The 23,603-nt window shown below is 41.1% G+C and overlaps 1 protein-coding gene across 6 annotated transcripts in view; it reads left to right on the forward strand.

Annotated features, from left to right (window-relative positions):
• Positions 1–8,899: 8,899 nt before the first annotated feature.
• The window catches only part of PUS7 (pseudouridine synthase 7), a 107,709-nt gene continuing 93,005 nt past the window's right edge, over positions 8,900–23,603 (forward strand). For 3 of the 6 annotated variants that reach the window (XM_079932080.1, XM_079932079.1, XM_079932078.1), the window contains exon 1: positions 8,900–9,254. In XM_079932080.1, coding sequence (XP_079788206.1) covers positions 9,098–9,254 — 157 coding nt within the window. In that variant the 5' untranslated portion in view covers positions 8,900–9,097. The remainder of the gene's footprint in view (positions 9,255–23,603) is intronic. The other 3 variants (XR_013829863.1, XR_013829864.1, XM_079932076.1) reach the window with 1 other exon arrangement.

Genomic DNA, 23,603 nt, shown 5'->3' on the forward strand with positions numbered 1-23,603 from the left:
GACAATTGAAATCGCAAATCTGATCTAAGGTCATTAACATTGGAAGGGTTCTCTTAATTTTAGAAGATTCTGGAGCTTTTCTGGATTCCTCCTTCGCCTTTAAGTATTTCAGTAATTTTTTTTTTTTTTTTTTTTTTTTGCGGTACCCGGGCCTCTCACTGTTGTGGCCTCTCCCGTTGCGGAGCACAGGCTCCGGATGCGCAGGCTCAGCGGCCATGGCTCACGGGCCCAGCCGCTCCGCGGCACATGGGATCTTCCCAGACCAGGGCATGAACCCGTGTCCCCTGCATCGGCAGTCGGACTCTCAACCACTGTGCCACCAGGGAAGCCCCTTCAGTAAATTTTTAATCAAAGCAGCAGCAGCATCACAAAAGCGTTCACATCATCAGGCAACTGAGCTAGCTGCTGGGGGTGGGGGGCTGTGAAAGTAGGGGCTTGCATGGTCTGTATTAGGGTTTTCATTTTCTCTCCAGCCACTTCACTTCTCTATTGGATTTCCTAGCTGGCCTTATCACTAACCCCCCTCCACTACCCACCCCTAAATCTCCCCCATGTTCCTGAATAATCCAGATGCAGTGTTGGAGGGCTGGCAGGTAGAGGATAGCAATTCTGGCACATTATTGGGATAGGGCAAAGGCAGAGCCCCATGGAAGTGAAGAGAAGGGAGAGGAAAAACATGATTCCGGGGCTTTTCCTTTGGAAAGAATCAGATGCATGTTTCTGTTTCTGTTTGCAGTTTTTACAAGTCTCTTGGTCCTGTCCAGCTCAATAAACTGAGAAGGTTTGGATCCGTACTAGATGCTCAGTACTGGGCCTGCCTGGCCGCTGGACACACCAGAGACGGTATCTCCTGCAGTTCTCACTGTCCAGCATTTGGAGGATGTTCCCTCCGGGTCCTTGCCGAGCCCAGTACTGCTCAACATTTTAATTAATGAATCGGCATTCAAACTAACCTTGGTGAATTAAAGCCATGAATACAAACAGACAGATTTATAGAATAGATGTCACCTTTCGGGGGCACAAGGGAGGTTTCTGGTGCTAGCAGTGTTCTGTATCTTGACCTGGGGGCTTGTTAAATGAATAGAATCACTGATGAAATATTTATCTGATTGTGTACTTAAGAGTCATTAATTTTACTGTGCACTTTTAAATTTAAAAGTTTACACGCAGACACAAAAGGTAAAGGGCAAACTTGGAGCCATAATTGTCTTTGCAGAAAGAAGAAAGTTAGAAGTGGTTTGAGGAGAATACTAATAAGCCCGTTTTCTCCCCAGATCCCCCAGAGGCAGTAGGTACCACAGAGAAGGGGTACACAATGGGGTGAAAATGGGGAAGAGGGGCTTGAAGTCTCACATGAGGTTGTCAGGCCCCTCAGAGCCCCCTTCACCTCCCACATGCAGCCAAGTGGCTACTCTCTCTCCCCCCACCCTCCCGCCCCAGCAGGGGACTAAAAAGTTATTTTCTGGAAAATTGAATGGGAAGCTGAGATTCAGGATCCAAGGAAACCAGGTCCAGCAGAGAAAGTTACCTTGGGGTGGAATAGGGGGGTGGGATGAGGCACAAGATTGTCTCTTTTCATCATAAACTGTAGAATTTTAATGTGTTACAAAAATGTGTGTGTTGCTTTGATATTTAAAAAATTCAGATAAGTATATTATCAGGACACCTACACAATGATGAAATACATGGGAGCCATTAGATGATCTCACTTTTGTGTTTCCAGAGTACAGTGTTTGGCTTTGGGCTTGGCAGCGTAAAAACACTGGATACAGGACCAGAGAAAAGTGGTGAAAGTGATCAAATATAGTTGATTACAGTGAATAGTTGTGGAATACACTGTCCTGGAGATGGCTAAAAATGGAATGCCTGGGATGGCCTTAAAAACAATCCTCCTTCACAGGGGGACTTTCCCAATGGAGATTTTCTGCTGGTAAAGTTTGGTGTGGGTTATGTGGGTTACATTGACATGCTGGTGCTTTTTGATTCAAAAAACATGTATATTTCATGTTTCCTTGGACTTCAGATTTATCTGTAGGACCCTCTTAAAGGACTGTGTTATCCAAGGTTGTTTGGATCCTAAAACAATAACAGGCATACAGTTGGCATACAATACACATTTGCTGAGTTAAAAAAGGGAGTGGTGTGTTGGTGGTAAATGTCAAACAGCCAGCTTTAGGGGTGGCAGGGGAAGCACTTGCTGATTTCTGTAATGTTAATACATCCACCGCGACTGATTTCAAGCTATCAGCATGACCTCTCTGAATCCAGAGGGGGAAGAGAAGTGCACATTAACTCCTGTGAGCCTGGGCAAGCCAGCCCCAGCATACAGAGATTTTGGCCAATGCAAAAGACATGCTTATGACCACTGATACTATATCAATTCACGTTAAACTACAAGAAATAATCTAATCCATTAGTCAGGCCAACAAGGAGAATTTTGCTATCAGTTGGAAATAACCAACGTTCAAATCAACAATTTCTTACCACTTTTTACTTTTTTTTTAAACTTATTCCTGCTTGAAAAGGGCACTGGGGCAAAGCGGATGTCTTAGTTTCCAAAATTATATCCAAGCAATTATCTTTCTTGTATAAGCAATCCCCACTCTGTGGGCTGTGCTCCAAATGTTTCATTTGGAACCTAATATATTCTTCCACTTAAATGTAATATCAAGGGTGATTAGGTTGCAGGACAACCCACAAAAGCCTATAGATCCCACAATGTACCTGAAGTCTGATAGCAGTGCAGTGGTATTATTTTGGGAAGTGCGTCCTCGGTTTCAGCCAGGGAAGGCAGGATTGTATGCCACCTGGCTGCTGTCCCGGCTGTGAGAGACCACTCCCCGCCACCCTGCCATCTGCCAGGAGAGTAAAGACTTCTGGCCTGTACCCTGAGCAGACTTCCAGCTCTAAGCCAAACCCGCACTACTCTGACATCAAGAAAACAGCTAGAAGGACAGGGATTCCCCTGGCGATGGTACTGGTGGTACTTGTGGTACTGGCGGTGATGGTGGTAGGGGGAGTGAGTAATAACATTACTGATTATGTGTTTTACATCTTTTCTAATTTAATCCTTACCATAACTCTATGAGGTCGGTAAGATTATTACCCCCATTTTAGCGATGAGAAAACTAAAGTTTTGAGAGGTCAAGTAATTTGGTCAGGATCACACAGCTGGTAAATGCGAAGCCTCTTGAGAAAGGGTCCTTAACTCCCCATGTAAACTGTGTATCAATAAATAGGAGATCATCTGAGGTCATCCTTCATACAAGTAATTTAGAAGCTCAAAGAACGTTGTTCGTAAGTTTTGTTCTGGGCCTCAATTTGGTGAATCTAACGAAAGCTTAAACAGACATAGTCAGTGTGATGGGAGCTAAATTTAGGCTTAGGTTATATATAATATGATGTTCGGAAATGCAGAAGTAGCCTCCAAAATGAAACGGAACAGAAAAAAGAAGAGTTCATGTAAAAACTGGTGAAATCCAAACGAGGTCTATACTTGAGCTAATAGTATTGTACCGATGCTGAGGTCCTGGTTTAACAAAGACAGTGTTCTACGGTTATGTAAGACAGTATCATTGAGAGGAACCCAAGGAGGATACACTGGAACTCTTTGTACCATTTTGCAACTTCTTGTGAGTCTTAAACTATTTGAGAGGATTAAAAAAAAAAAATTTTAATGAAGTACTGTAGAGGGGGTACCAAAGCACCAGAGCTATTATCCCAATCTCCTCCTGAGATCCTTTGTACTGTGGCCATGCTATTGATATTTTCTACATTTTCATGTTTTGTAAAATGGATTTAAATTGATGTTTCGAGATGTTTTTAGCATTTTTGCTCTTTTTAGGTTATTGAAGAATGAGGAAAGCTTCTGAGTAGATGAGGCACTATCACAGATAATTGAGTGTTACCATTTCACAAAGACTAACTTTGAGACTTGAGTTCCACAGAACCCTGTGTACCTGGTAAATCACAGTTGCAAAGCTAAAACAGGAGTCCGTGTTAGTTCCACTTGACACGAAGACTAATACGATGTCACTACTAGACCGTGTTCTGGTGGGTTTTTTTTTTTTAACTCCAAAAATGCAGCTCACCAATAAAGCAACTTGGTGAAAATGAAATTATCAGGTTCCAAACTATGTCTCCCTTATGATTTGCATAAGAACATTAAGCACATAGTATATATACCTTTAGCTCCTCCCATCTTGACATGCAGAACAAGAACCTATAGTTCTTTAGAGCTGCAACACAAAATCTGAAAGATTAACCGAAAAATCTTTCAATAGGAAACCGTATAGGACAGCCTATGGACGTAGGCTGTAGGATATATTTAGTCACGATTTCCCCCTTCTCATTTTAACAAGGCGATTAAGATAATAACAGTGAACACTTACGTAGTTCTTAGTACATGCCTGGCACCATTTTTTAAAAGAGCTTTACATACATTAACTCAGTCCTGAAGACATCCTCTATGAGGTAGATACACTGTCCCCATTCTGTCCTTGAGGACACTGAGGCAGAGAATTTAGGTGTTTGGCCCAATGTCACAAAGTTATTAATAGTCAGTGGTAAAACAGAGTGTTAAAGTGAGGCAGTCTGGCTCCAGAGGCCTCTGCAGGACACTGCCTCACCATACAATTGCTCAGAAAAAGTGGGCTTCATATATTTCTCCCCTTTAACAGCAACCAAAACTCCTAGTTGAGGCATCTCTAACTTGTCCCTGGTTGACAGAGAAAATGGAGAGAGGGAGTTAGCCCACATTCTGTCCTGGCTACTCATGTCCCCCCACTTTCCCTTTTATCCGTGCCCTCCCCCAAACACACACACTAACCCTGAGCTATAACTCCCAAGTTGACAGGCAGGTTGACAAGTCTGTCCAACACCAAAGCCTGAGCCCTTCATGCTAGTGGTCCACAAATGGAGTGACCATGTATTAAGATGACCTGGGACGTTCCCAGTATTATGGTTGAAAGCTTCATGGTAACGGACCCCTCATAGTCCTGGGCAAACCAGGACAGTTGGTCACTCTGTGCTCTAGAACCACTCAGGAAGCTGGTAAAAAGCTGTGATGCCTGAGGCAGCCCCCCACCCTTGCACCCTGGCCCCCAAGGCAATTATATCAGACTCTCTGCGGGGTGAAGGGGCAGACACTGTATTTTTTTGTTTGTTTGTTTGTTTGTTTTTGTTTTTGTTTTTATTGCGGTACGCGGGCCTCTCACCGTTGTGGCCTCTCCCGTTGCGGAGCACAGGCTCCGGACGCGCAGGCTCAGCGGCCATGGCTCACGGGCCCAGCCACTCTGCGGCATGTGGGATCTTCCCAGACCGGGGCACGAACCCGCGTCCCCTGCATCGGCAGGCGGACTCTCAACCGCTGCGCCACCAGGGAAGCCCAACACTGTATTTTTTTGATGGCTCCCTGGGAGTTTCCAGTGTGTGTCCTGGGTCGATATGAGCTGTGGGATGATACTAAGCACGAGCTGGAACCTCCGAGGCTCTTGGGATTCCTGATCAACATTTCCCAGATCTTTTAGCTCAACCCTCATGGGCTGCTATAACACAGGGTCTCAGTCCTGGCTGTCCACTAGGATCTCCTGGGGAGCCTTTAATTACTAGTAATTTGGGAATATAAAATGGTACAGCTGCTTTGGGAAAACAGTTCAGCAGTTTCTTAAAAAGTTAAACATACACCTCCCATGTGAACCAGTCATCCCACTCCTTGAGACATTTAACTTAAGAGAAATGAAATCCTATGTGCACACAAAGATCTGTACCTGAATAGTCATAGCAGCTTTATTTGTAATAGCTCCAAACTGAAAGCAACCCAAATGTCCATCCACGGGTAAAGAGAGAAACAAATTGTGATATATGCATACTGTGGAATCTTACTCAGCAATAAAAAGGAATGAAATATTGATACATGCAACAACATAGGTGAATCCCCCAAAATAATTATGCCGAGTGAAAAACACCAGACCAAAAAAAAATTATATAGATATAGATATACTGTATGGTTCTATTTACATAAAATTCTAGAAAATGTAATCTACAGTTACAGATTGCAGGTCTGTGATGCCTGGCAGTGGGGGTGGGGCACGGTTAAGAAGGGGTGAGAGGAAGGAACTAGAAAGGGACACAAGGAAACCTTGGGGGATGATAGATACATTCTTTATCTTGATGACAATGATTTCACGTATATGTACATACTTCAAAGCTTATCCAAGGGCTTCCCTGGTGGCTCAGTGGTTAAGAATCTGCCTGCCAATGCAGGGGACATGGGTTCGAGCCCTGGTCCGGGAAGATCCGACATGCCAGGGAGCAACTAAGCCCATGTGCCACAGCTACTGAGCCTGCGCTCCAGAGCCTGCGAGCCACAACTACTGAAGCCCACGCGCCTAGAGCCCGTGCTCCGCAACGAGAGGCCACTGCAATGAGAAGCCCGCCCACTGCAAGGAAGAGTAGACCCGGCTCACCGCAACTAGAGAAAGACCGCGCTCAGCAACGAAGACCCAACACAGCCAAAAAACAAACAAACAAAAAAACTTATCCAAGAGTATGTCTTAAATATGTGCAGTTTATTATGTTAATTATACCTCAGTAAAGCTGTTCAAATCCACAACAACAAAACTACATGTATTCAGGCCCCATCGCAAAAGATTCAGTCTCCTGGACCTGGAATGGAGCCCAGCCCTCAGTACGTTTTAAGGTACCGTCAGTACTTTCAAAGGTGGTTCAAATGTGCAATCCTGATTGAAAACTACTGCAATGATGCCTACCACCTGCAGTTACTGCCCCAAACCACTAAAAGGATTAGTAATAATAAGGAGATGGAGGACAGAGTCGAAGAAGTGAGGATGATGACATCGATGATGATGAGGAATGAAGGCCAAGTTGGCTTATTAAGAGATGGCATTGACAGAGAATAGCTGACTCCACTAGGTGGCATCTGGACACTTCTCTTTAGCACGAGTCCAGGGGAACTGGAGATTCAGGGCCAGAGCTGCCTGAGGTAGTGTTAAGAGAGGGAGCTCTGAGCAGACAAATGCACCCAGGCTTGTTGAAACAGAAAACAATCAGCAACTTGGGAAGATGTCAGCAGGCCAGGTGTCACTGGAAGTTCTAGTGTCATTTGAGGTTCAAAGAGCAGAGCTATTTTATTCAGGGACTGAGTAACTCCTGGAGAGTAAGTAAATGAAGTTCTCAAGGAGATCAAATGTCTTGAGCTTCATGCACAGAGAAGAAACTCTGTGTCCAGGGCACCAACATGCAGTCCTGAGTAGATTTTTTTAATGTATTAAGTACACATAAGGTATAAAGAATCATAATCCAGGGCTTCCCTGGTGGCACAGTGGTTAAGAATCGCCTGCTAATGCAGGGGACATGGGTTTGAGCCCTGGTCCGGGAAGATCCCACATGGTGCGGAGCAATTAAGCTCGTGGGCCACAACTACTGAGCCCGCGTGCCACAACTACTGAAGCCTGCACGCCTAGAGCCTGTGCTCCGCAATAAGAGAGGCCACCGCAATGAGAAGCCCGCACACCACAACGAAGAGAAGCCCCGGCTCGCCGTAACTAGAGAAAGCCCACGAGCAGCAACAAAGACCCAACACAGCCAAAAATAAATTAATTAATTAAAAAATCATAATCCAATGAGCACCTGTGTACCCACGACTCAGGTAAAGAAAATCTTATTACCTTTACCCCTGGAGTCCCCAGGATATTCTTCCACAAACCCATTCTCTTTCCTCTCACCTCCAAGGCAAATACTGTGCTGAATTTTATATCATTCCCTTGCATTTCTTAGTAGATCTACACAGGCTTGAATCTGTAAACAATACATTGCTTCATTCTGTATGTTTTTTAACTTTATATAAGTTGATTCATACAGTATATATTCTTGAGACTATTGTTTTTGAGAGTCACCCATATTGTTGCAAGTAGCTACAATCTATGGTTGCAAAGTTTTATATTTATATATTTATATTGCATTGTGAATATATCACAGTTTTTTAAAAAATCCATTCTAGTTTTGATGACCTTTGGGCTGCTGTGTTTTCTGTCATGCACACTGCTGCTCTGAACATTCTTGTGCATATCTCCTGGTACAGGTGTACAAGAGTTGCTCTAGGCGTGGAATTTCTGAGTCATGGTGTAGAAACATGTCTATGCTACCAAGATAATTCAAAATTGTTTTCCAAGGTGGGTATTCTCCTTTGGAAAGCTCCCATCATCACTGGCTGTTTTGATGCCCTATATCCTTGCCGGCAGCCTAATTTGTTCAACTTCCTAATTTTTACCAGTCTGATCGATGTAAAATGGCATTTTCTTGTAGTTTTGTTTACAGGATTGCCGGAGAGACTGAGAATATTTTCATATGTTTATTGGCCATTTGTCTTTCCTCTTCTTGAAGTGGCTATTCTGGGATAACTCTCTGGTGGGGAGTAAGGGCACAGACCTCAGAGCCTGGCCCTCAAGGACAGAAGTCCCAGCCTAGAGTTTAGTTTCTCAGGTATTTCGATGGCTGAGCAGAGGCCCTCCTGGCCACCTGCGTCCCACCTTATTCAGTGGCTCTCCCTCAAAACGACTGTCAGGTGGTCTTTATCTCAAGACCAGCTCCACACGGTCTAGTTAAGCAGCAAACACATGTAGGAGCTCAGGATCCACGCACTTCACGACCCCGCAGTCTGGTAGAGAAAACCGTCAACCTTCCTGCCCCGCCGCCAGCGCCGTGCTGCAGGCTGCTCACACCAAAGATGCTGCTTAGGACTCTCCACTGGACACCCCCGTTATTACACAAGTTCCTTCTGTTATTAGTCTATCCTCATGTGTTATTACCACATGAGACCTTGGGTCAGCAAGTACTGAGCTAGGTGCTAGAGACAGAAACAGGAAAAGACCATCAGGCCCAGCACTCAGCCCAGACAGAGGACTGGGCCCTCCGCCCGCAAGGAGCTCTGCACGAGTTTCCCTCCGGCCTTCGCGTAGGCCCCACCCCACACCTCCCAGACTGCCTCCCTCGCGATGAGGTGCAGGATTTGGTGCCCAGGTCTCAGCCTGTGGGGCGCGCATCACGTAACCGCGTCGGGCGGAAAGGGCGGAGCCGAATGGCCGTGACGCTGCGTGGTCGCCTAGCAACGTCCCAATTCGGAGCGATGGAGGCCAAGAGCAGCAGGGAGCTCCAAGCCAGGAATTATTTGGAAAAACATCGGATTATGGAGTTGCTGACCTATCTTACCAGCGCCCTCCTCTTTTCCCGGCCGGGTAAGTGTCTTGCCTACCACTCGGCTTTCTGTCCCATACCGAGCAGTCCCCAGAAATTCCCGGTGTAGCCATCCCTTCCCGCCCGCGTCCCGGGGGGCCAGCTTCCTTCCCGGCTACCACTCCCAGCCCCTCCGCATACACTCTCTTGCCTCTCGGCTACTCGAGCCCTTCTGCTGCTAGTTAACGCTGTGGCCTTCAAATTAAGCAAGACTTATTGAACGGCCTCTTTGTGCCTGCCACTAGCTGAGTGTGGCGGGACTCTCGCCGGTGGAGGGCTCTCGCCGGTGGGAGAGAGGCTCCGAGGTCCGGCAGCCTGCCTCCTGGCTCCACCCCTTACTACTTTGTGATAGTGGGCAAGAGCCTGAACTTCGGTCTCCTCTTCTGGAAGATGGGGATTATAGTAATACCGATCTCATGGCAACGTGGGGAAGATTAAACAAATAATGTATAAATCATCCTTATGCCTGGTAAGCAACAGATGTTTCCAGTGTTATCCCTGCCCTCAAAGAGTTTGTAAGCTGGTAAAAAAACTGATAGGGTAAAAGGAAGGATATTCTTGAGGAGATAGATTTTCCTGACATGCTTTCTATGTCTGATTCCCTTACAAAGTTTGGATCATTTCATAATTTTTGTGTGGTCTGTAAATGTAAAAGTTATGTTAAGGTGAAAGTGACTCGATGTGCTTCTCCCCAGGGTGCAGAATTGTAATTTACTAGTCTCATATGGAGTGTCCAAAATGCCCAAATTGTCCATTTGCCTCTAGGTAAGGAAATATAAAAACCAAATATTCCAATTTTGCCAAAAGCCACCCAACTAATATGATCCTATATAAGGCGATCAGGTTCTCTCTAGTTGTTTTAAAATGATAAACCAGCAAAAACTCTGCAACAATTAAAAATAAATAGAAAATCAAAAAAAACAGTACAAAGGAGTGCACTTTTTTAATGCACTGGGAAAAAGTTGCTATCAAACTAATTTTTAAAAACCTACTTTTTGAAAAAGTGACTAATTACCATCTCTTGCTGGTCTCTGGTACTGTGGTGGTGAAAATAGTCTTTTGCTGTTAGATGCAGACATATATGTAAATGTGTGTGTGTCAAAACTTCAGAAATAGCAGAAGTAAAGCCAATGAATCACCAAAGTAGTTATCAGTAAAGTTTATTTTGCACACACCAAAAAGATAGTTTGAAAGCCAGGAGCACTCAAACCAAAACAAGGAATGAAGCTCAGGGGTATATTGTTAAAAAGCAGCTTATATGGTGAGAAGATAGTGACTGTTTATTCTTCACAGTAATTGGTTATATTATCATCATCTTAAATGATAGGGAATTGGTTACTTCATATCAACCTTGGGAAACAGTTTAAATTTTGCTTATTTACAGAGGCAGAAGCAAGAAATGACCCAGGTCAAGTTAGTCTTGCAAAATAAGCTAAATTAAGCTTTGCTTGTGTAACTTAACTGGTTTTGTCTGCCCAGGGAATTTTTCAAGGCTGGTTTCCATTTGGTCTTGATTTTAACAATACCCCCCTGCCCCCTCCTGCTTTTGGTCATTCTCTCCGTGGGCGGAGAGTATGAGCAACCAGCATAGCATTATTCCTGGTTACCACTGTTGATGTAGTCAGGCTGAAGAATCGCATATACACTGTTTGCATTAGTTGAGTCCTTAGGCAGGAGAGCCGTGTGGTCACTATCTTAATTCTTTATATGGTTATTGTTGATTTTGTCCAGTTGTGTGATTCTGATGAATGCCATTTGGCATGCGAGTGGCTGGAGACAGGCATTTAAAACCCTCGAGAGTGTACAACACATTAGAAAGGTTAATATGATAACTATAAGGAAAATAATAACCAAGGATTGAAAAATGGTCCAGAGCAGAGATTCCCAGGACCCAAGATTTAACCAGTTAAATAACTCAAATGGGTTATAACCAGCAGTTTTTAAGTTTTACCTTTCTAAGTGAACTGACAATTTTTTTGGATTAATGTGCCATTAGGTTTCAGTTTTTAAAGGTTATTTACATAGGCACAACCTGGTGTGTTAGCAATCACGTATCCTCATGATTCCTCAAGACAGAATGAAGGGAGGATGTTGTATTTTAGGAGACCGCGCTGCAGGTGAGCTTCCAACTAAATGAGGTGTCTGTGTGCTGTGAGCAATCAGGTAATTTAACAAGAGGCATTTCTAGGGAAACAAAAGAAAAACAAAGGCTAATAGTTTGAGCAAATTATAAATTCAGTTTCTGAGTTCGGAGAGCAGCCATTTGAGAAAATGTGTAGATTTGAGTTTGAAGCATCTCCAGATGGTGGAATGAGGATGGCAGTGACAGTCTAATGGATTTTCCTGGCTTGCAGTTTGAATGTGTCTGGCGAGCTTCTGAGTGGCCATGTAAAAACAAGCATGCAGATTGCCCGCTCGTGAGCTGTTGTGATTTCTCTGAGGTTTATGTCAAGTTGTCCAGCTTTAACTTGTATGGCTTTGGGAAAAGGGCAGTTGAGTTTCATAGTGATTTGGAGTCAAAAGAGTGGGAGAAAATTGGAAATATTAGTTTGGAGAGTTCTAGTCAAATACTGGAAGAAACTAGAAGAATTCAGGATCCAGTCCAGTTTACACGTAGAAAACAAAACCTCAAAGAGGGTTAACAGTACTAAAATCTGATATCTACAAACCTGTATTACTAAAACATAATGTTTCTTTCTATAATCATCCCAACTGTTATAAAGGATAACCAGTAAGAGAAATTTGTTTGCAAATTAAGTCTACTTTCAATAAACTTGATCTGATTATTTGCATAAGTGCATTAAGAACAGTGATTGTATCGACTGCTTTTTTTTCTATTTCAAATGCTTGAACCACACATTTTTATTTCAGATTGAACCAGGAAATACATGACTTTAGTTTTATTTTTTGAATTTTATTTTTTTATACAGCAGGTTATTAGTCATCAATTTTATACACATCAGTGTATACATGTCAATCCCAATCGCCCAATTCATCACACCACCACCACCACCACCCCGCCGCTTTCCCCCCTTGGTGTCCATACGTTTGTTCTCTACCTCTGTGTCTCAATTCCTGCCCTGCAAACCGGTTCATCTGTACCATTTTTCTAGGTTCCACATATATGCGTTAATATACGATATTTGTTTTTCTCTTTCTGACTTACTTCACTCTGTATGACAGACTCTAGGTCCATCCACGTCTCAACAAATGACCCAATTTCGTTCCTTTTTATGGCTGAGGAATATTCCATTGTATATATGTACCACATCTTCTTTATCCATTCGTCTGTGTCAATGGGCATTTAGGTTGCTTCCATGACCTAGCTATTGTAAATAGTGCTGCAATGGACACCGGGGTGCATGTGTCTTTCTGAATTATGGTTTTCTCTGGGTATATGCCCAGTAGTGGGATTGCTGGATCATATGGTAATTCTATTTTTATTTTTTTAAGGAACCTCCATACTGTTCTACATAGTGGCTGTATCAATTTACATTCCCACCAACAGTGCAAGAGGGTTCCCTTTTCTCCACACTCTCTCCAGCATTTGTTGCTTGTAGATTTTCTGATGATGCCCATTTTAATTGGTGTGAGGTGATACCTCCTTGTACTTTTGATTTACATTTCTCTAATAATTAGTGATGTTGAGCAGCTTTTCATGTGCTTCTTGGCCATTTGTATGTCTTCTTTGGAGAAATCTCTATTTAGGTCTTCTGCCCATTTTTGGATTGGGTTGTTTGTTTTTCTAATATTGAGCTGCATGAGCTGTTTATATATTTTGGAGATTAATCCTTTGTCCATTGATTTGTTTGCAAATATTTTCTCCCATTCTGAGGGTTGTCTTTTCGTCTTGTTTATAGTTTCCTTTGCTGTGCAAAAGCTTTTACGTTTCATTAGGTCCCATTTGTTTATTTTTGTTTTTATTTCCATTACTCTAGGAGGTGGGTCATGCAGGCTTCCCTGGTGGCACAGTGGTTGAGAGTCCGCCTGCTGATGCAGGGGACACGGGTTTGTGCCCCGGTCCGGGAAGATCCCACATGCCGCGGAGCGGCTGGGCCCGTGAGCCATGGCTGCTGAGCCTGCGCGTCCGGAGCCTGTGCTCCGCAACGGGAGAGGCCACAACAGTGAGAGGCCCGCGTACCACCAAAAAATTTAAAAAAAGATTTTGCTGTGGTTTATGTCAAAGGGTGTTCTTCCTATGTTTTCCTCTAAGAGTTTAATGGTGTCTGGCCTTACATTTAGGTCTTTAATCCATTTTGAGTTTATTTTTGTGTATGGTGTTAGGGAGTGTTCTAATTTCATTCTTTTACATGTAGCTGTTCAGTTTTCCCAGCACCACTTATTGAAGAGACTGTCGTTTCTCCATTGTATATCCTTGCTTCCTTTGTCATAGGTTAGTTGACCATAGGTGCATGGGTTTATCTCTGGACTTTCTATCTTGTTCCACTGATCTATGTTTCTGTTTTTGTGCCAGTACCATATTGTCTTGATTACTGTAGCTTTGTAGTATAGTCTGAAGTCAGGGAGTCTGATTCCTCCAGCTGCATTGTTTTCCCTCAAGACTGCTTTGGCTATTCGGGGTCTTTTGTGTCTCCATACAAATTTTAAGATTTTTTTGCTCTAGTTCCGTAAAAAAATGCCATTGGTAACTTGATAGGGATTGCATTGAATCTGTAGATTGCTTTGGGTAGTAGAGTCATTTTCACAATATTGATTCTTCCAATCCAAGAACATGGTATGATCTTTAATTTCTTTCATCAGTGTCTTATAATTTTCTGCATACAGGTCTTTTGTCTCCCTAGGTAGGTTTATTCCTAGGTATTTTATTCTTTTTGTTGCAGTGGTAAATGGGAGTGTTTCCTTAGTTTCTCTTTCAGATTTTTCATCATTAGTGTATAGGAATGCAAGAGAATTCTGTGCATTAATTTTGTATCCTGCAACTTTACCAAATTCATTGATTAGTTCTAGTAGTTTCCTGGTGGCATCTTTACGATTCTCTATGTATAGTATCATGTCATCTGCAAACAGTGACAGTTTTACTTCTTCTTTTCCAATTTGTATTCCTTTTCTTTCTTTTTCTTCTCTGATTGCCGTGGCTAGGACTTCCAAAACTATGTTGAATAATAGTGGCGAGAGTGGACATTCTTGTCTTGTTCCTGATCTTGGAGGAGATGCTTTCAGGTTTTCACCATTGAGAATGATGTTTGCTGTGGGTTTGTCATATATGGCCTTTATTATGTTGAGGTAGATTCCCTCTGTGCCCACTTTCTGGAGAGTTTTTATCATAAATAGGTGTTGAATTTTGTCAGAAGCTTTTTCTGCATCTATTGAGATGATCATATGGTTTTTATTCTTCAGTTTGTTAATATGGTGTAGCACATTGATTGATTTGCGTATATTGAAGAATCCTTGCATCCCTGGGATAAATTCCACTTGACTATGGTGTATGATCTTTTTAATGTGTTGTTGGATTCTGTTTGCTAGTATTTTGTTGAGGATTTTTGCATCTATATTCATCAGTGATATTCGTCTGTAATTTTCTTTTTTTGTAGTATCTTTGTCTGGTTTTGGTATCAGGGTGATGGTGGCCTCATAGAATGAGTTTGGGAGTGTTCCCTCCTCCGCAATTTTTTGGAAGATTTTGAGAAGGATGGGTGTTAGCTCTTCTCTAAATGTTTGATAGAATTCACCTGTGAAGCCATCTGGTCCTGGGATTTTGTTTGTTGGAAGATTTTTAATCACAGTTTCAATTTCATTACTTGTGATTGGTCTGTTCATATTTTCTATTTCTTCCTGGTTCAGTCTTGGAAGGTTATACCTTTCTAAGAATTTGTCCATTTCTTCCAGGTTGTCCATTTTATTGGCATAGAGTTGCTTGTAGTAGTCTCTTAGGATGCTTTGTATCTCTGCAGTGTCTGTTGTAACTTCTCCTTTTTCATTTCTAATTTTATTGATTTGAGTCCTCTCCCTGTTTTTCTTGATGAGTCTGGCTAACGGTTTATAAATTTTGTTTATCTTCTCAAAGGACCAGCTTTTAGTTTTATTGATCTTTGCTATTGTTTTCTTTGTTTCTATTTCATTTATTTCTGCTCTGATCTTTATGATTTCTTTCTTTCTGCTAACTTTGGGTTTTGTTTGTTCTTCTTTTTCTAGTTCCTTTAGCTGTAAGGTTAGATTGTTTATTTGAGATTTTTCTTGTTTCTTCAGGTGGTAGGCTTCTATAACTATAAACTTCTCTCTTAGAACTGCTTTTGTTGCATCCCATACGTTTTGGATCGTCGTGTTTTCATTGTCATTTGTGTCTAGGTATTTTTTGATTTCCTCTTTGATTTCTTCAGTGGTCTCTTGGTTATTTAGTAACATATTGTTTAGCCTCCATGTGTTTGTGTTTTTTACGTTTTTTTCCCTGTAATTCATTTCTAATCTCATAGCGTTGTGGTCAGAAGAGATACTTGATATGATTTCAGTTTTCTTAAATTTACTGAGGCTTGATTTGTGACCCATGATGTGATCTATCCTGGAGAACGTTCCATGCGCACTTGAGAAGAAAATGTAATCTGCTGTTTTGGGATGGAATGTCCTATAAATATCAATTAAATCTATCTGGTCTACTGTGTCATTTAAAGCTTCTGTTTCCTTATTTATGTTCAGTTTGGATGATCTGTCCATTGGTGTAAGTGAGGTGTTAAAGTCCCCCACTATTACGGTGTTACTGTCGATTTCCTCTTTTAGAGCTGTTAGCAGTTGCCTTATGTATTGAGGTGCTCCTATGTTGGGTGCATATATATTTATAATTGTTATCTCTTCTTCTTGGACTGATCCCTTGACCATTATGTAGCGTCCTTCCTTGTCTCTTGTAACATTCTTTATTTTAAAGTCTATTTAATCTGATATGAGTATTGCTTCTCCAGCTTTCTTTTGATTTCCATTTGCACGGAATATCATTTTCCATCCCCTCACTTTCAGTCTGTATGTGTCCCTAGGTCTGAAGTGAATCTCTTGTAGACAGCATATATATGGGTCTTGTTTTGGTATCCATTCAGCGAGCCTGTGTCTTTTGGTTGGAGCATTTAATCCATTCATGTTTAAGGTAATTATTGATATGTATGTTGCTATGGCCATTTTCTTAATTGTTTTGGGTTTGTTTTTGTAGGTCCTTTTCTTCTCTTGTGTTTCCCACTTAGAGAAATTCCTTTAGCATTTGTTGTAGAGATGGTTTTGGTTTGGTGGTGGTGAATTCTCTTAGCTTTTGCTTGTCTGTAAAGCTTTTGACTTCTCCATCGAATCTGAATGAGATCCTTGCCGGTAGAGTAATCTTGGTTGTAGGTTCTTCCCTTTCATCACTGTAAGTATATCATGCCACTCCCTTATGGCTTGTAGAGTTTCTGCTGAGAAATCAGCTGTTAACCTTATGGGAGTTCCCTTGTATGTTATTTGTCGTTTTTCCCTTGCTGCTTTCAATAATTTTTCTTTGTCTTTAATTTTTGCCAATTTGATTACTATGTGTCTTGGTGTGTTTCTGCTGGGTTTATCCTGTATGCAACTCTCTGTGCTTCCTGGACTTGGGTGATTATTTCCTTTCCCATATTATATTGTTTATTTGAGATTTTTCTTGTTTCTTGAGGTAGGCTTGTATAGCTATAAACTTCCCTCTTAGAACTGCTTTTGCTGCATCCCATACATTTTGGATCATCGTGTTTTCATTGTCATTTGTCTTAGGTATTTTTTGATTTCCTCAAAAAATACCTTCCCATGTTAGGGAAGTTTTCGACTCTAATCTCTTCAAGTATTTTCTCAGGTCCTTTCTCTCTCTCTTCTCCTTCTGGGACCCGTATAATGCAAATGTTGTTGTGTTTAATGTTGTCTCAGAGGTCTCTTAGGCTGTCTTCATGTCTTTTCATTCTTTTCTCTTTTTTCTGTTCCGCAGCAGTGAATTCCACCATTCTGTCTTCCAGGTCACTTATCTGTTCTTCTGCCTCAGTTATTCTGCTGTTGATTCCTTGTAGTGTAGTTTTCATTTCAGTTATTGTATTGTTCATCTCTGTTTGTTTGTTTTTTAATTCTTCTAGGTCTTTGTTAAACATTTCTGCATCTTCTTGATCTTTGCCTCCATTCTTTTTCCGAGGTCCTGGATCATCTTCACTATCATTAATCTGAATTCTTTTCCTGGAAAGTTGCCTATCTCCACTTCATTTAGTTGTTTTTCTGGGGTTTTATCTTGTTCCTTCATCTGGTACATAGCCCTCTGCCTTTTCGTCTTGTCTGTCTTTCTGTGAATGTGGTTTTTGTTTCACAGGCTGCAGGATTGTCATTCTTCTTACTTCTGCTGTCTGCCCTCTGGTAGATGAGGTTATCTAAGAGGCTTGTATGGACTCTTTTAAATCTGCTTTGCTGGCGCTTTTCATAAGGAATCTCAGATTAGACTTTTAAAGTCTCTTTAGGCTAAGAAGCCAAACCAAGAACTTGTCCATTGTTTCCATTGTGCAAATATATATATTGTCATGAAAAGTAAGAATATTTAGTAAGAGTTTCAAAATTCTGGAGGAATCAGGTAGGGAGAAAAAGATAAATGTTTCAACCTTTGTTGCAAATATATACTTCACCAAATTGCAATAAGTTATAGATAGCTTAAAAGAGAGGAGAAAAGAGGCCTCTTTAAATCTGGAAAACAAAACATTAAAGAACCAGCAATGTTTTAAATTAAACCATAAAAATTAAAATCATCAGTTCATTCAGTCTTACATAATTAATTCTTATTTTGGTTGATCTTGGTAGGCAGCATTTTTTTTTTTTTTTTTTGCGGTACACGGGCCTCTCACCGCTATGGCCTCTCCCATTGCGGAGCAGGCATAGCCGCGCCACGGCACGTGGGATCCTCCCAGACCAGGGCACAAACCCGTGTCCACTGCATCGGCAGGCGGACTCTAAACCACTGCGCCACCAGGGAAGCCTGGTAGGCAGCTTTATGAATCAGTTTTCCACTAGAGTTCTAGAAATTCTTACCCAGTTCAATAATATCATTTTATAATTATCAGAAACCTTTACTTTTCAGAGTCTTTTCCATGAATCTTCTTGAAGATGAAGCACTTTTTAGGAACGTTTTTGCGAAAGCATAACAGTAAAACAATAACTGTCTGTGAGTGGCAAAGGACCTAAAAATAGTCATGGTTAAAGATCTGGTAAGGGCTTCCCTGGTGGCGCAGTGGTTGAGAGTCCGCCTGCCGATGCAGGGGACACGGGTTCGTGCCCCAGTCCGGGAAGATCCCACATGCCGCAGAGTGGCTGGGCCCGTGAGCCATGGCCGCTGAGCCTGCGCATCCGGAGTCTGTGCTCCGCAATGGGAGAGGCCACAACAGTGAGAGGCCCGCATATCGCAAAAAAAAAAAAAAAAAAAAGATCTGGTAAGTGTTCACATACACACACCAAAAATGATGCAATTGACAAGGAAATTTGGTTACATTTATGATATATAATGTTTTAAGATAATAGCTGGAATTATGACTGATAACATTATGCCAGGATATAGATTTTTAAGAATTTCATATAATTTCTGAATTACTTATTTTAATGATATATATCCCTTATAAATATCACCTAAGAAGGTTAAATATTGCTTTTTATTTGATAGTGTTTCCCATGCAGTCTAATATATCAAATAAGCCTAAGTAAATTAATATTTCTCTTTTAGCTTCATTCAGAATTTGATTTGGGAAGTTTGTTTAAAATGTCAAAACACTGAAAATATGTGATCAAACAGAATCACAGGTCACTGTGAAACAGTACTCAGTTATCCATTCAACCAAAGTGACAAAAGATTTCAAAGGCAAATACAGAAAGTTTTATAGTTGTAAAAAACCAAACAAACAAAAATTAGGTCTTTTAATTCGATGAGTCAGGTTTTTTTTCCTACATAGTCAAAGACCTGATAATGACAACGTGAAGCACAGTAAATTATTTTCATAAGACGTACATTTTTTTTAATTTTTGGCTGCATTGGGTCTTCATTGCTGCTTACAGGCTTTCTCTAGTTGCGGCGAGCGGGGGCTACTCTTCATTGTGGCACATGGGCTTCTCATCGCAGTGGCTTCTCTTGTTGCGGAGCACAGGCTCTAGGCCTGCGGGCTTCAGTAGTTGCGGCATACGGGCTCAGTAGTTGTGGCTCGCGGGCTCTAGAGCACAGGCTCAGTAGTTGTGGTGCACGGGCTTAGTTGCTCCGCCGCACGTGGTATCTTCCCAGACCAGGGCTCAAACCCATGTCCCCTGCATTGGCAGGCGGATTCTTAACAACTGCGCCACCAGGAAAGCCCAGGATGTACATTTTTGTTTCCTAGGCAGCTTACATTAAAGGTAAAGAAAAACCTTTGTTCACCATTTCTTTTTTTTAAAGATTTTATTATTTATTTATTTATTTTTGTCTGTGACGGGTCTTTGTTGTGGCACGCGGGATCTTCATTGTGGCACGTGGGCTTCTCTCTAGTTGTGGCACGTGGGTTTTTTCTCTCTAGTTGTGGCACGCAGGCTCCAGAGCCTGTGAAATTGTGAAATTGTGAAGAAGGAAAAGAAATTCATTTGAGTTTTGCTGATGTGGTTCAGACTGCAAATGTTACAGCCACAGTGCATAAGTGCTTAGTTAAGATGGAAAAGGCATTAAATTTGTACAGTAAGGTATTTTGAGACCACATTCATATAACTTTTATTATGGTAAATCATTATAATTGATTTTATTATTAGTTGTTAATTTCTTACTATGCCTAATTTATAAATTAAACTTTATCATGTGGTTTCAGGCATTACAGAGGGTATTGGAATGTATTCTCCATGGATAAGGGGGAGCTACTGTATATCCATTTCTTTTTTTTTTTTAAGTAGCTTTTCTTTTATTTACTTATTTTTTAAAAGGTTTTTTGTTTGTTTGTTTTTGTTTGGCTGTGTTGGGTCTTTGTCGCAGCACGCTGGCTTTCTCTAGTTGTGGTGAACAGGGGCTACTGTTGGCTGCGGTGCACGGGCTTCTCATTGCGGTGGCTTCTCTTGTTGCAGAGCACAGGCTCTAGGCATGCGGGCTTCAGTAGCTGTGGCACGCGGGCTCGGTAGTTGTGGCTCATGGGCTCTATAGCATGGGCTCTAGAGCGCAGGCTCAGTAGCTGTGGCTTACGGGCTTAGTTGCTCATGGCATGTGGGATCTTCCTGGACCAGGGCTCGAACCCATGTCCCCTACATTGGCAGGCAGATTCTTAACCACTGCACCACCAGGGAAGTCCCTGTATATCCATTTCTAATATGTTCCATATTACTCACTATTGTATGATTGATGCTCAGGAAGAAACAGTATCTTTATCTTGGGTCTTTGCAAAGCTTCTGGCATTATGATATGTATCTCAGTTTGAAAACCTTGGAATTGTAAGGGAGTTATGGAAAATAAGACTACACAGCGTGGTTGGGCTATTACTGTTGTGAGAAAACGTCCACAATCCCACATCCTTGATCCCTAAATTCTAGAAGCTCTGAAACCCAACAGATTTTCATAACTCATTTAACAGCCAAATTTGACATAATCTGAAGTCATTTGGTAGGAAAATCTGGCCTTTTCTAGGGTATATTGGGAAATATAGCCCCTGGCTGGGCAGCCCTTCCCAGTGGTAATTCTATGCTGTGGAAGGAGGGAGTATTTATTTTTAGGGGATGACTTTAAAGAAATCAGAAGTTTTTTTAAGGAGGCAGTTGTAGTCACCCAGGTGAGAACTACTGCTGTGGCAGTGGTGGGGATCAGATGACTTTGAGAGCTACTGAGGAGAAAGACTCTGGAGAGATTGTCATGACTGACTAGGTTTGGGTGTCGCAGGTGCTTCCCATGTTTGAGTTAGTTGAGTGTGGTAGAATCTTGGAGCTGTGGAAGCACACTGACTGGATTCATACTGGCTGTGTGGCCTTGAGCAAGTGACTGTTGTGAGGAGAAAATCAAGTAAGCCAAAGAAAATGTTTATCATAGTACGAGGCACATAGTAAGGGCTCAATAAATACTAGCTAGTAGTATTACAACTTAGAACTTGAAGTTTGTCTGCCTTGAAGAACTGATGGTCATTATCAGCTGACATTTATGTAACTTCAGTGGTTAGTGCCATTTGGCTCTTCCCTTCATGTTTAAAAAAATTTATATCTTTATATACTTACGTTGTAAGCATTTTCAAAACATTTTTAGAAGCAGGTGGAGTATAAATTATAGATTCCAAATATAGACATAGCACCTCATGTAGTCTGAAGGATATACAGCAATAAATCTTCATCAAAGTAACATACCAAGTTCCATTAGCATTATTTACATATTCTAGCCTTAAAAAGAAATGTAGTGAGTTGAAATCAAACTTGGACATTTTTCTCCTTCTAATTTTGTTATACAGTTCAGAAAGAAATGACAGAAGACTACATACATGATGTGATTGCCTTAGTAACCTATTTGCTGCTATAATGTATTAAAAGTTGCACAAAAAGGCACTGTATTAGATTAAAAGTCTGCCTACTTCTAGTTTCAACACATAAATTCCAAGGAGTGAAATACACGGAGGAGAAACCTATATGACTAAGAGAGACTTAAAAACATAACCTATCACAATGTGTGGACTCTGTTTGATTACTGATTTTTAAAGAGTGTTTACAATTTATGACATTTGTGAGACAACTGGAAATTTGAATAATACCTGGCTATTTGAGAATACTAAGAATTTTGTTAGATGTGTAAATTGTATCATGATAACAGTATTGGAAGACTGAATAACCACATGCAGAAAAAGAAAACTGGACCCCTGTCTAACACCATTCACAAAAATTAACTCGAAATGGATTAAAGACTTAAACATAAGACCTGCTACTGTGAAATTCCTAGAAGAAAACACAGGGAAGAAGCTCCTTGACATTGGTCTTGTCAGTGATTTTTGGATATGACCCCAAAAGCACAAACAACAAAAGCAAATATCAACAAGTGAGACTAAATTAAACTTAAAAACTTCTGCACAGCAAAAGAAACAATCAGCAAAATGAAAAGGCAGTCTATGGAATGGTAAAGAAATATTTGCAAATCATATATATGATAAAGGGCTAATATCCAAAATAAATGAAGAACCCATATAACTCAATGACAAAAAACCAATTTGATTAAAAATGGGCAGAGGAACTAAATAGATATTTTTCCTAAGAAGACATCCAAATGGCAACACGTACATGAAAAGATGCTCTATATCACAAATCATCAGGGGAATGAAAATTAAAACCACAATGGGATATCAAGTTACACCTGTTAGAACAGCTGTCATGGGTGGACCTTGAGGACATTGTGATAAGTGAAATAAGTCAAAGAGAGAAAGACAAATACTGTGTGATATCACTTACATGTGGAATCTAAAAAAGCCAAACTCCTAAAAACAGAGTAGAATGGTGGTTACCAGAGGCTGGGGGATGCGGGATAGGAGAGATGTTGTTTAAGGGTACAAACTTGCAACTAGTAGATAACTAAGTCCTGGAGATCTAATGCACAGCATAGTGATTACAGAGAACAATGCTGTATTGTAAACATCAAACTTGCTAAGAGACTAGATCTTAATTATTCCCACTGCAAAAAAGCCATGATCATTATGTGATGTGATGGAACTATTAGCTAGCACTGCAGTGGCAATCATACTGCAGTATAAAGGTACCAAACCAACACATTGCACACCTTAAACTTACACAATTTTATGTCAGTTATAGCTCAACAAAAAAGAGAAAAGGTGGTCCTTATCTTTTAGAGATGCACACTGAAACATTCAGTAATGAAATGTGATTGCTGTGATTTACTTCAGAATAATACAGGAAGAGGGGACCTAGGTGGGATCATGGTGAAATAAGACCAGCCACAAAACTGAACAGTTGAAGTTGGTGATGAGTTCATTATACTTTTCTGTCTACTTTTATTATATGTATGGAATTCTCAGTGACAGTTTTTAAAAGCTTTTAAAATAGACACACACACACACACACACACACACACACACACACACACACACACACACACACACACACACACTCCTACTAAATCCTAGGATTGAAGTACAGTGATGGAGCAGTGGAACATTCATCATCTAAGCCATACCATTTTTACTTCTTTTGGCTTCTTTTATTACCATAACTAACCTGCATTATTTCTGAAAAGTGGATTGATCTTGATTTTTCATTTTTCACATTGTTTAGATGAAAGCCTGTTTATCCAAAATACTGCCCTTATGTTAGGAATGAACATTTATGCTTCCTAATTGGAGGACTATATTAATCTAAATGGTTGTTTTTTAAAATCTATTTTTTCCTTCTTTTAGCTGGCCTTTTCT

The sequence above is a fragment of the Stenella coeruleoalba genome (genome assembly GCF_951394435.1).
Source record: "Stenella coeruleoalba genome assembly, chromosome: 9".
Taxonomy (NCBI): domain Eukaryota; kingdom Metazoa; phylum Chordata; class Mammalia; order Artiodactyla; family Delphinidae; genus Stenella; species Stenella coeruleoalba.